Source organism: Notothenia coriiceps, unplaced genomic scaffold (genome assembly GCF_000735185.1).
Source record: "Notothenia coriiceps isolate Sejong01 unplaced genomic scaffold, NC01 NC01_scaffold00005358, whole genome shotgun sequence".
Classification (NCBI taxonomy): Eukaryota; Metazoa; Chordata; class Actinopteri; order Perciformes; family Nototheniidae; genus Notothenia; species Notothenia coriiceps.
In genome coordinates, this window is record NW_011338059.1 from 2,708 (window position 1) to 16,654 (window position 13,947).

General features: G+C 40.6%; 1 protein-coding gene across 3 annotated transcripts; it reads right to left on the reverse strand.

Moving 5' to 3' along the window:
• Positions 1-461: 461 nt before the first annotated feature.
• ttll10 (tubulin tyrosine ligase-like family, member 10) lies at positions 462-11,512 on the reverse strand. Of its 3 annotated transcripts, XM_010768201.1 has the most exons (12): positions 11,226-11,512; positions 9,931-10,271; positions 9,603-9,756; positions 9,319-9,437; positions 8,487-8,607; positions 7,627-7,712; positions 5,881-6,067; positions 5,554-5,725; positions 4,802-4,942; positions 1,748-1,864; positions 1,572-1,665; positions 462-1,392 (listed from the first exon to the last, which is right to left on the reverse strand). In XM_010768201.1, exons 2-12 carry the CDS (start codon positions 10,238-10,240, stop codon positions 857-859), a joined length of 2,037 nt encoding a protein of 678 aa, XP_010766503.1. In that variant the 5' UTR covers positions 10,241-10,271; positions 11,226-11,512; the 3' UTR covers positions 462-856. The 3 variants fall into 3 exon arrangements, with proteins under 3 accessions (XP_010766503.1, XP_010766502.1, XP_010766504.1); XM_010768200.1 differs by lacking the exon at positions 11,226-11,512 and having other exon boundaries at positions 9,931-10,526; XM_010768202.1 differs by lacking the exon at positions 9,931-10,271 and having other exon boundaries at positions 464-1,392; positions 11,226-11,511.
• Positions 11,513-13,947: the final 2,435 nt, after the last annotated feature.

Sequence of the window (13,947 nt, forward strand, 5' to 3'; positions counted from 1 at the left end):
GGGGGTGGTGCTGCTAAGCTCTAGTTCCCCCTTTTTGCCAGCATGTAGTTCATGTCCATAGAGAACCAAAAGGTGTCTAAGCTTTTTAAAGTGTTTTGTTGCGTTGCAGCGTAGTAGCTGTTCCTTCCTTCCTTCCTGTCTGTCTGAGGACTGAGCAGCTTCCTCCCTTTTTTTCAACCTGCCTACACTTCAGCATTACAAACAAAAACGAGTTGTATTGTCATCTAAAGCTCCCAGCCTCAGCATGTGGATGTAGCAAGCCTGTTGGGAAAGATGGGACCGGTCCTGCCTGTGTTTACATGCAGGGAGCCTGAATATGAATAGGAGTGCAAAATATAATTATGAGTTATGAAACAGAGAGGTGAAGCGCTGCAGTCAAAACAAAAACGGTGGAGTCCTGTGTTGATCTCACTGGTTAGAGTTACAGTAAGACAGTGGGGGGTTAGTACACAATAATGTCTGAGTGTCTTCCACAGGAGCTGTTTCTGTGACCACTGGATATATGTTGTGCTTTGATGACCGTAAACAATAAGATAAGAAGATACGAAGTGCTTTATTGATCCCAATTTGGGAAATGTTTGCGTTGCAGCAGCATAAAAACAACTTTTTCTTCTACCTTAATTAGAAGACAAACCTGTTCTTAAATTGGAATTTAAGGTGCTTATCATGAAATAATACACAAAGCAACAATAACAAGAACCTCCTTAGCATTAATACATTTCAGCGTTTATTTCTCACAGACAAACAGCACCAGAAGTGTGGATCCTCCTTTTTTCAAGCCTTTTTTTAGATGTGGCCTTTTAGATCCCAGCTATTTGCACATGATGCATCACAGTTCCTCTTTACTCGCATAAACTTAAATATCCTCTCTGGGCTTTTTTTCCTGTTTGTTCCCACTCACAGGAGATCCAGCATCAGGAGGGAATGGTGATCCACGGACAGAGGTTCCTGGTGACGACAGCGTCATGATGATCCTCTTCTGCTGCTGATGCTCCCCGTCATCCAAAGTACATTTACTCGGCTTTAATTCGACCCGAGGCCTGGGGTTCTTATACTTAACAGTCTGCCTGCTGTGTACATGTGGAGGTCCCTGAACCGAGGTGGAGGAGCGCTGGCCAGACTTTGTCCCCCCCCGTCCTTGAACACTGCCAGAGACATCATTAGGGGATGGAGAGGGGACCGTTTTGTCTTCAGTCCCTGACTTATATCTTCTGGGTTCAGTCTTTTTGGAGCTCTTTTGAAGGATCTCAGTATGTGTGTTGCTCTTGCTGCAGCCCAGCAGTGAATCAGGAGGAGCCACTTTGTTGTAAAGCAGCACAAAGTCCCTCTGACTGGCCAGAGGAAGAATTCTCTGCTTGAGGCGACACTTGTTGAAGATCTCCAGAGTTAAATCTAGAGCGCGAAGAAGTGACAGCAGGTCAATACAAATGTTGGGTGGTGTCTCACATGAGTAGAGTTACATTTGTGATAAAGGGAACTGTACTTTGCCGTACATGCAGTGAGATTATGAGAGGTTTTTGACATTTGGGTGTAGTGTTCAATTTAGTTTTTTGGTAATCATGTGGGCTCACCCAGTGTCTCCTTCACGGTGCTCGGTATCACCTCCTTCAGCACTTCACAGTTGGTGTGGAGAGCTGGGTTACAGTTCATCTCCAACAGCCACACCTATCATAATCATACAGAGACACAACATGTCCAAAACCATGCAGATTAACACTTCTCAGCTATTCAGCAAAGTCTCACCCACCTTGAAGTCCTCATCAACCATAAAGTCGCATCCAATTAAGTCAAAGAAGCCCAGTCTGCAGTCTAGTTTGGATTTGACTGCTAGGAAACACTGCGTCATGATCTGCTGCATGCGCTCCTGATGCATTGAAGGGAAAACAGTCGGTCATATTACACTTCAAAGTGACATACCTGTAGCCCTTTTTCCAGCACTTATCAAACATTTATGATGTGCTATTGCATATATCATAACAAAAACCAACGTAGTATAGTATGTAGAAAATATGCAAAAAAAACGACCTATTATGTAGAAAATATTCCCAAAGTAAATAGCACAGTTTGTGTGAAATGTGCAAAAGAAACAACGTATTATAGTATATAGAAATGTTCAGAAAAAAATACTAAGTATAGTATTTCTAAAATATGAAAAAAGGGTATAGTCATGTTAGGTCTATGTCTAAAATATCATTAAATATATCAAAAATGCCATTGCTTTCTAAGTCAAAAAGATGTCACAGTGCATAGTGTACAGTATGCCCAAAGAAAAGTCAGGGTATATATATATATATATACAGTGGGGCAAAAAAGTATTTAGTCAGCCACCAATTGTGCAAGTTCTCCCACTTAAAAATATGAGAGAGGCCTGTCATTTTCATCCTAGGTATACCTCAACTATGAGAGTCTGATTTTTAAAGAATTTATTTGCAAATTATGGTGGAAAATAAGTATTTGGTCAATAGCAAAAGTTCATCTCAATACTTTGTTATATACCCTTTGTTGGCAATGACAGAGGTCAAACGTTTTCTGTAAGTCTTCACAAGGTTTTCACACACTGTTGCTGGTATTTTGGCCCATTCCTCCATGCAGATCTCCTCTAGAGCAGTGATGTTTTGGGGCTGTCGCTGGGCAACACAGACTTTCAACTCCCTCCAAAGATTTTCTATGGGGTTGAGATCTGGAGACTGGCTAGGCCACTCCAGGACCTTGAAATGCTTCTTAAGAAGCCACTCCTTCGTTGCCCGGGCGGTGTGTTTGGGATCATTGTCATGCTGAAAGACCCAGCCACGTTTCATTTTCAATGCCCTTGCTGATGGAAGGAGGTTGTCACTCAAAATCTCACGATACATGGCCCCATTCATTCTTTCCTTTACACGGATCAGTCGTCCTGGTCCCTTTGCAGACAAACAGCCCCAAAGCATGATGTTTCCACCCCCATGTTTCACAGTAGGTATGGTGTTCTTTGGATGCAACTCAGCATTCTTTCTCCTCCAAACACGTCTATCTGAGTTTTTACCAAAAAGTTCTGTTTTGGTTTCATCTGACCATATGACATTCTCCCAATCCTCTTCTGGATCATCTAAATGCTCTCTAGCAAACTTCAGACGGGCCTGGACATGTACTGGCTTAAGCAGGGACACTGGCACTGCAGGATTTGAGTCCCTGGCGGCGTAGTGTGTTACTGATGGTAGCCTTTGTTACTTTGGTCCCAGCTCTCTGCAGGTCATTGACTAGGTCCCCCCGTGTGGTTCTGGGATTTTTGCTCACCGTTCTTGTTTCTCATTTTGACCCCACGGGGTGAGATCTTGCGTGGAGCCCCAGATCGAGGGAGATTATCAGTGGTCTTGTATGTCTTCCATTTTCTAATAATTGCTCCCACNATACAGTGGGGCAAAAAAGTATTTAGTCAGCCACCAATTGTGCAAGTTCTCCCACTTAAAAATATGAGAGAGGCCTGTCATTTTCATCCTAGGTATACCTCAACTATGAGAGACAAAATGAGAAAAAAAAATCCAGAAAATCAAATTGTCTGATTTTGAAAGACTTTATTTGCAAATTATGGTGGAAAATAGGTATTTGGTCAATAGCAAAAGTTCATCTCAATACTTTGTTATATACCCTTTGTTGGCAATGACAGAGGTCAAACGTTTTCTGTAAGTCTTACAGGTTTTCACACACTGTTGCTGGTATTTTGGCCCATTCCTCCATGCAGATCTCCTCTAGAGCAGTGATGTTTTGGGGGCTGTCGCTGGGCAACACGGACTTTCAACTCCCTCCAAAGATTTTCTATGGGGTTGAGATCTGGAGACTGGCTAGGCCACTCCAGGACCTTGAAATGCTTCTTAAGAAGCCACTCCTTCGTTGCCCGGGCGGTGTGTTTGGGATCATTGTCATGCTGAAAGACCCAGCCACGTTTCATTTTCAATGCCCTTGCTGATGGAAGGAGGTTGTCACTCAAAATCTCACGATACATGGCCCCATTCATTCTTTCCTTTACACGGATCAGTCGTCCTGGTCCCTTTGCAGAAAAACAGCCCCAAAGCATGATGTTTCCACCCCCCATGTTTCACAGTAGGTATGGTGTTCTTTGGATGCAACTCAGCATTCTTTCTCCTCCAAACACGTCTATCTGAGTTTTTACCAAAAAGTTCTGTTTTGGTTTAATTTGTCTTTTATACTGATAACGAGTTCAAACAGGTGCCATTAATACAGTTAACAAGTGGAGGACAGAGGAGGCTCTTAAAGAAGAAGTTACAGATATGTGAGAGCCATAAATCTTGTTTGTTTGTAGGTGACCAAATAGTTATTTTCCACCATAATTTGCAAATAAATTCTTTAAAAATCAGGCAAATGTAAGTTCTGGATTTTTTTCTTCTCATTTTGTCTCTCATAGTTGAGGTACAGTATACCTAGGATGAAAATTACAGGCCTCTCTCATCTTTTTAGGTGGGATAACTTGCAACATTGGTGACTGACTAAATAATTTTTTCCCACATATAAACTATGTGTATGTAGCCTATATACTATTTCAGTTGCAGGTGCAGTTTGGGGATACATATTGTACCACTTGTTATACTGTGGACAAAAATGTAGTTCCATTGTATACATGATGTATCCTCGGACAGGAGTGAGATCATACAAGCCCAAACGCAATCCCAATTAGTTGCAAGCACCAACAACCACCATTAAAATAGTAATTGGTCCCTTAGAGCTACAACACACACACACACACACACACACACACACACACACACACACACACACACACACACACACACACACACACACACACACTTACTGCAAAGGCGCCCATCACCCAGTCCCCGGGCAGACCCTTGGCAACCCGAAACCTGCCATTGACGTAGGTGTTGAAGCGCTCCATGGTCCAAACAGTGTCCTCCTTCAGCTGGCTGTACAAAGGGTTCTTCTTCTGCATGTACTGGAGACAGACAGCAGGGGGACCAGAGACACACCAAGCAGCAGTTAGCCACAGCTAATGCTAATGCCCAACCTCTCTGAAAATATGTGTGGCATGAACAGCAAAGACTGAATGCAAATGTCTCTCAAGTGTTATCTTAAACGGTTATGTCCTTTTAATGTAAATGTCCTCAAGGCAACATTAGTCCTTAAAAAGCTTTAACAGCACATGGGTGCTAAAAATAAGTTATTTAAGCCCAGTTATTGTCTTTATCCAATATTGGCATAGTGGTATATAATCATTACAACTTGAGGCAACTTTATGTTAACAGTTATCTGCTTAAAATATAATGAGATTGGACCATCAGTTTGCGAGAAAGATAATTGTTGACCATGTTCTGAAGAGCAGGGTCCTAAATCAGACTGCTGAATCAGATACATGTTGAAGTCTATATGGAAGTCACATAGAGCATTGAAAAGTGACCTTTTCAAGACAAGTATAAACGGGGGATGTGATTACATCAAGCAAACCCTATACTATGGGTACATGACTGTTTGAAGGCACACTTTAACCTTTGACCTGCCAGTTAACCCTGGATATTTTTGGCACTTTGTCTCAGTATTGAGGTGTACCTGATTGGTCAGGTGGGCAGAGAGGTTGTTGGAACTCGGGTCGTAGAGGTCACAGGTCAGTCGCACGTATCCATGACGAAAGAAGACCATGTAGGGTGCGGTGCAGGCGATCAGAAGGTATGAGCGCACATCAAACTTTTTCCCTTTCAGGAGCAGCGGCCTCTGGATGTAACTGAGGGCAAAATACAGTTGAGCTTAAAGAAACAGCACCATCAGTGATTCTATATGAAAGGGAAATTAGTTTAGTCAATTAGAAGAGATGTTATGTCTTATTGGAGACATTAAATGTGTCATCATATTTATTTTAGTGGCAGTATGTCCACCCACTGTTGGACAATGCGAGCCTGAGGCAGGCGCTGGAGCAGCTTCCTGTCGGCCTGGGTGTCCTCCGTGTGCTGCAGCTTCAGTCTGAAGGACGCGACGTCCTCCTGGCTCTTCAGCAGGAAGATGCCTTTCCCCTGGTTCAGGCCCGAGGGCTTGCAGATCCACATGGGACCCTCGTTGTTGCTCACACCTGGTAGCAGTCAGAAAATCACATCATGTAGGTTGAAAGAACACTCTTTTACAACACATTATGTAACTGTGATTTGTAATGATCTGCTGCATTATATTATAAACAGCCGCAATCTAAATACATTTCCCACATTTTGTAATAAATGAGAACATACTGCAGTTGTTTTTGCAAAAAGCCATATATTATCCTTTTCTTTCATGAAACATAATATTCATGAAATAGCAAACTGGGTCTTTAATGATAAAAAAACAAATATTTCACGCATTAGAAAACATTGACGCAAATACATTTTAAAAGATTAAATGACTTTGGTAGATAAGTATATTGTTTTGTATTGAGACAAACCTAACTTGGCACAAACTCAAGCGTCACTGTATTCTTAAACCTGTGTGCAGATGAAGACAACCCATTTGAGTTGATATTACATACTGCATGTATTATTATATTTTCCTTTTTTATTGTAACTCCCACATTTATATGCAATAAAAATGTACGACAAAATAAATGAAAATGTATTACATCATGAATGAACATTTATAAAATAATTGCGTTCAAGATGTTTATTGTAAAATGCAAAGCGATAACATAATGACATAATTAAAAACGTAAAAAGGTGAATCACCGTGTCCAGTCATCAGATATTACATTACGTTTTGTTATGCCTTCACCGGTCTTTATGTTACTTTGACTATGGACATTCAAAGCATGTGATCAGCCCATAAGATAATTATACTGTATTGTTATCAATCAAACTATTCCACAGCATATTAATGAGTCAAATGAAATGAGTTGAACCTCACCATGTGGATGTGTCAGTGATAACGCTAATCAAACATAATGTATATCAGGGGCTATTCTATACTGTAGAATGAGGACTTCTACATACACTACCATGTGCAACACTTTTTGATGATGGAGTTTCCTTTCATAGCGTTTTTTATTCTCATATAACTGCTCTTGTCTTCATTTCCACAGTTTCATCCGTCACCCAGAGATCTAAACCAGCTGTCTGGGTCTTTCTCCTGTTTACTCAGTGATAACCATGTTTGTCATAACCTGCACACCTCTTATCATAATGCTGTGTGTCTGTGTTACTGCAGACAATAGAGGAACCATCAGATGGTTTCATATCCAGAACTAGAAATGAAGGGGAAATGTTTTACAGCAATACTAAATGCATCTTTTTGATCTCAGCAGCTTTACATTGTCCTCCTGTCGAGCGTTTGTTCCTGTTTGTGTCTCAGCCCTGCCCTCTGCTGACTCATCTCTATGGCAACAGCATGTTCCCCTGGTGATTTAATCAGGGCCTTATGGGAGGTGAAGTGCATTATTTTCCGACATCCCCGACCTCTTGATTAAACAATCACCAAGGCAACTGTTGTCTTAACACTGCCAAGCACAAACTATTCTCTTTCTTTTTGTTAAGGGATGCATGACGGGCACACTTTGATTGCTCATATTTGTAAGCTGAATAAACACAAATCCAGTGGAGCCGGTGTTGTGTTGTCACTGCATCCGGGTGTAGAGCTGTACTAGAGGCCAGTGTAGATGTCTTTTACCCTCCTGCTGGGCAAAGAAAGCCTCCCTCTCCTCCCTCACATCCATGCGGAAGGTAGTGGGAATAAACTCTTCCATTTTTAGACTCCTGTGAAGTACGACACAAGAAGAAGAAGAAGAAGAAGAAGAAGAAGAAGAAGAAGAAGAAGAAGAAGAAGAAGAAGAAGAAGAAGATCAATGAATGGATGTGTGCCTTTAGCTGTTTGAAACTGATTGTGTCATATGATGAAAATGAAAACTGCCTGAGAAAGTTACTTAAGATAAGCAGTGCACACATTTCACTCTATGTCAGTAAACATAAATCTGTACACGTGTGACATCTGTACTGTTGATGCAGATTGACTTTAAAATCTAGACATGATGTTCATTGCAAGTTTACAAGTGTGCAGAATGAATACTTTTACTTTTTGTACTTTAAGTTCATTTTTATACAATTAATTTTGTAATTTTAAAATCAGGACTTTTATTTGTAGTGAAGTATTTTTAGACCATAGTATTAGCACTTTTTTTTAGTAAAGGATCCGAGTACATCTTCCAACAATACTAGGAGATATTATAAGAAATGCTTATTTCTATTCAAAAAGGTTGCAAAACATTTTAACAATTTTCGATACTATCAATAATTAACCACTGAAATAGTTTATATAACTGACAAAAACAATGCTAAATACCAAGCTTGTGTGATTCAGAGGCCTGGTTTCTGGTGTTTATTAAATATTGTCTGAGGCTGATATGTCTTTCAATCAGTATTTGCCGAGCCGGGCCTCTATTGAACCTCTCTGATGGCACCAGATTGTTGCTAAGAGCTTTGTGACACAACCATAAATGCTGTTATATATGTCTACTTTTATAAACACACAACCTGAGTCCTGCTCTGTGTTTGACTTTGCTGCTGACCCGCTCATACTCCCGCAGGCTGCTGAGGAGGCCGATCTTAGTGGTGAGCACCTTGTTGTTGGGGATCTGGTACACCAACTGTTCACCTGGGAACCACACATGAGGAATTCATGTTTGTATTTCTGTGAATGGACAACAATGCATGTATTTTCTACTTAAAGCAAATGTACGGAAACCCTGAACTGAAAAAAAAGGGGGAACAAATATGGTGATTAATTTTCTAGGTGTGATCTAAAGTGTTTTCTCTGCTGTTTTTCATTATTTTGGAATAGTGGAACAGTTTCAAAGGTAAATTATTTCAGTATAATAGTTGTGCGTGGTTGTAATACACATTTTAGCTGTAAGAGCACCACTAAACAGGACTAAAAACTTAACTGGGCACGCACCAATAATTCATTTTATTACTATGATAATATCTAAAATGTTTTTATTTAAAACATGGGGTAGTGGTGCACTGCAGGCTTCAGTGGCAGAAATTAGTGTTACAACACATTTAAATTAAATTGGATTAGATCAGAAAAACATTTCTTTGCAAAATCCTTTTTTCTTACTTAGCTTGGCTTACTTTTTTCATTCGTTAGAAAAAATTAATCCTACATTTAAAAAAAGGATAAAACTGTTTTTTCCCCCATTGCTTCTAGGTGCTTCCATAGAATTGAGAAAGATGAAACAACAAAAAGACAGATTTAGCATTTTTCCTTTCCTATTTCATGGCATTTTCATAGGATTTACTTTGGGAAAGTCTCTAGTAAAATACAGCATTCAGAAAATGTTCTGAGATATGTATAGTTGGGCACCTTCTCTGAAGTTACTGTAGTTTGCTTGTGATTTAGTCTCACACCACTTGAGTTTGAAATCCTCCCTCTGCTTGTTGTAAATCCTCTTCCATCCTCTGCTCTCACAGTAACGGCTCACTCTAAAAGAGAAGTCCCAAAGCACATCAATCACAGAACAGTACAGAGGTCAGGGGTCATATGTAAATCTAGGGTTAGACTAATAAGATAACAAGTGAAACATGTTTAAAGCAAATCCATCCATAGATTCTTCTTGGTACCCCTTTATTTTATATTCCTCTACTTACATTTCAGCTCCGTTGGCTCCTCCGACGAAGTAGAAGGGCCCAGGCCCCCGGGGCTCCTCTACCTTCCGCTGCCTGTCCCTGTCTGGGTAGGAGCAGGTCGACATCTCCCTGGGGAGGGACCTCCGGCGGTGCCGCACCAGGTCCACACCTGATGCTTTTGCACACACAAACACAAAGAAATCAGGCATGGACACAGTCTAACACAAACACACAGGCTTTTTAAAAACTGGTAAATGTGTTGATGAACTATCTTCTTCATGCTGAATTAAACTATGGAAAGAATAGCAAAGGACATCCCTCAGTGAAGCCACACTTTCCCACCACACACCTGGCCCACTATATGGATTTTCCTTGTTGAAAGTAATGTGGGAAAACTTCTTTCTCTTTTCTTGAGTCTGCGTCTCCTCCCTTTGGACATGTTCCAGTCCACTTCCTGATGCTACTTCCTGCATGTCCCTATGGTCAGGTGACGAGGCCGGTTCTCCCCTTGGCTCCTCCTGCCTCAGGCTTCCTGCTGGCACGTTGTCCCCACAGGGAGCCTTCACTTCCTCCTTCTCTCCGTTTTCCCCTTGTGGCTTCTGCCGTTCTCTCTCCTCTGCCGGGCCTTCACTGCAGGACTTCACCCAGCACTCAGACATGACCTCTGCTCGTGCAGATCTCTGGTGATGGCTGAACATTTTGCAACATTAGAGACCCTTTCTTTGGGGTGAAGTGATACTGTATCAGACCCCAAATGAAATATTTGTTATTATAGGTTTTGTTCAATACACTAACGATTTAGTGTAAGGGTCAAGATGAATAGATAACGTTTACTTCATCAACAGCAAGTGCTGTACATGTTTGGCACGGTCACATGATATTATTTTCATGCTTATATCATTTCCCTTTGGATGGTGATATTTGTCTGTTGGTTGGTCTGTCCACCATTTTGGTTCAGACTGAATAGCTTTTCTAAAGACACTTAATTATTATGAATTGTGAGCAGCTTTTATTCATTACATATTAAACAAGTATAACATAGGATAGAATAGCATAGCATAGCAGTAAAGCTGTCAGCCCATACAACTGTTTGGCTCATAAGAAACATACTTTGGCTACTGGCCAGACTGCCATATGAAGCAGATATGATGATGTACAGTATGTATGATGTGATGCGTATGGTATTTATGGTATTCAGAGGATTATTCCTAATTATTTTGTTGACCCATTGACTTTATGTCCTCCACCAGGAGTTCAAACCCTACTTTAGCCCTTTGATATTTGAATATCAGACAAAAATTAAAAAATCTCACAATCTAAGAGGCACATTGCTAAGAAATTTGCACCGTCTTGTTATACCTTTCCATCACAACAAACTGTATATTTAAGGGCTCACCACAAAAATGTATACATTTTCTTTGGTTTAATTAACATTTAATCTCCATGGGGTTGCTCACACCTGTAAGCAGGTTTAGATTTGTATAGTTCAAATGTATCATCATATTTCGCAAACCTGAAACGTGATAAATACAAACAAACGAGTGTGAAGAAATAGAATAAGTATTTCATTAAATGTGGTGTTTTGTGTTAGAGGACAGGAGCTGAACCATGACATATAACATTTAGAATTAGAGGGGGTTTTACCTGTAGCTCCAGTGTCTCACACACAGGGACAGCCAGACTCCATGAAAACCCACTCAGCCTGTTCCTCTCCTGCCATGTGCGCTCAAGCTTGTACTCCAAAGGCAAGGCAAACAGAAACCCACAGACTGAAGCACAGACACGACAGAGGTGAAATCACATAGTCTGTCAGCAGTTTAGCCCACAGAAATGAGTCGCAGTCTGCCGCACTGCAAGTAGGGAATTCTGGCTAGACTAAAGTAAACAATCACCGGTTACTCTGGTAATGGGACCCTTAGCAACAGTTGCCACTTGTAGATCCAACAACAGCAGCTCAAGACAAACTTCTCAAGATTATGTATCCCACACCTACCCCACTCCTTAGTTAAGCTTCATTCAATATTAACTGCCTGCCTTTGTTTTTTGAATCCTAAGGTAACATGAGAACAGACTGTCAATCAAAATGGATTTCCATGGTATTATATCCTGACACTAAAGGTAAAATAATATTTTCTAAAGGCTCAGGGACATGTGTTTTGCAAAGTGACATACATTTCTAGGGCAGAAAAATGTAGCTTTTAATTTAGTTAGTTGTGTTCCCAACAGTATAAGCAGATTTAGTAATGTAGTAGGGGAAACGCTAATTTAATATATAATAAGTGCAAAATGTCAAGCTCAAAAGTTGAAGATGGGATGAATAGGCCTACTGCGTATTTCTTTCTATATGGAATGTTTTACAAGCCCAAATACCATAATTTCAGTCGATTAAAACACAATTTAGCACCATCAACACAATGACGTCAGACAGACAAGACTTTGACGCCCCAAGGCAAACACTTATTCGCTAAGAACACACAGTATCATAGAGCGCAAAATATGGAATTATTAACCATTGTTTCTGACTATATTAACTTAGGAATCAATCTCTTAATTAAATAACGGAACATCTTGGAACATAAGATGCTATGCAAATGGAGATTTGTATGATGTTGAAAAAGGCACTGGTGTAAATCAGAAAGACTACCTTTGCTTTAGGACACAGCTAATGGAGATTAATTGGAAACATTTCCACATCCAGCAAAATCATTGTTTAAATCATTATTTTTATATGGTAGACATTTACATAAATCATGTTGTCTAGAGCCAAATCCAGTGACAGGTATGCAGTTGAGCAACATAGTATGTCTCCTCACATTCTAGAGGAAACACCCAGACCAAACCACGGTTGGGAATTATGCATAATCTCCTCTCTTCCTCTCAACAATCTGATAATTGACAGGGGCGGGTGCCTCTTAGACCCAGCATCCATGCAACCATATAATCACACATACAGCAGGGAAACCAAGGGTGACACATACACATAACACCTGTAGTTTAAGCAGCAATTCATGCCTATATCTTATTTAGAGCAGGTTAGTCAAACGTAAAATGGTTCGTGGATATATAAAACAGTTGTTGGCAGCTGAACAAGTTGATAAATGACGCATTCTAACTTTAACAAACTAAAGGCAACAACAACTGAGTACAAAGTAGTTGTCACACATACCAGAATAATGTGTTGAAACACATTTCACGCATGACTACATTTACAAGACATTACAGAAAGTCATGTCAGTTTAGTTTTTTGGAAATGGCAGCCATTACAGAGAGCTGCTTGGCAGTGATGCGTGCCCAGCCGCATCACCCCAGTTATTAGAAGCGGGCCTCCAATGTTCCTGTTTAACAGAGCTTTGTGTGGAGCCAGTGTCAGCCACACCTTGATAAAGCGCCGCCATCTGATAGACACACTGTGCACAGTGCTGCGTAGGTGGACAAAGAGAACAGGCTTGTTTTACAGCCCTGGCAACCTCATGGTTCACCATCTGCCAAGAGGCTGCATACATGTGTGTGTAGTGTGTGAATAATATTTTCAGGATCTAAATGTTAACTAATAATTATTTTCATTTGATCTTGGATTGTGTTTTTGACAGTGTGGGCCACATTGGGATGCTTGGGATGGGTAACTTTACTTTAGTTTTTTTTGAGTTTCTGCTGTTGGTGCTCTTCCCATTATCTATTCATCCACGACATCTACTACTCATCATGCTGACAGGCCAGGCCAACCAAGCCACAAACATAAAATAGACCACATTACCAGAGACAATGACAAGACCCTTTTTGAGCATTTTCACAAATAGTAATGTGTTTTATAAAATATGAACTGTTTTATAAAAAATGAAACTAATGAAATTAATATCTATCATTAGACCAGAAGTAGATGTGCTCTGTCTCAGGGCGGTTACACCATAAAGCGTTTGTCTTTGGAGACTCGCCCATTCCCATGTCATCTCAACTGACTCCTGCACCAGGAAGTGCTCAGCAATTACAGGGATGCCGCCTGCAGCAATGGTGTCCCTACACAACCCATTATTTGGAGGGAATCTCCTTGTAAAGGTGTTATAGTGCAGGGAATGGAGTTAAGTTTCGATGTAAAGAAAGGCGCGTCTCTCTCTGTCTCCCGCTTTTCATGATTTCCTTACAGGATTACACCGGGAAAGCAGAGGGGGCGGTGGAAGAGGGGGGAGGAAACATTTTGTTCCCAGGGTCTGTATTCATTCATTCCCACTGGTGACAACTGCAAGATTGAGACACAAAGACATCACATTTCACTAGGACCATTTAATATGGAAACATGTTATGCAGATGTTTGTACTAAGATAACAAATAAATTCAATAAATGTTGCCTTATGTCTGTTAGTTAGGCATA

Coding starts and splice junctions, on each gene's coding strand:
- ttll10 (XM_010768200.1), bottom strand. CDS start 10,279: ATGTTCAGCCATCACCAGAGATCTGCACGAGCAGAGGTCATGTCTGAG. Junction 9,757..9,930: donor AAATCCATATAGTGGGCCAG/GTGTGTGGTGGG, acceptor TGTGTGCAAAAG/CATCAGGTGTGGACCTGGTG. Junction 8,608..9,318: donor CTACAGTAACTTCAGAGAAG/GTGCCCAACTAT, acceptor TGTGGTTCCCAG/GTGAACAGTTGGTGTACCAG.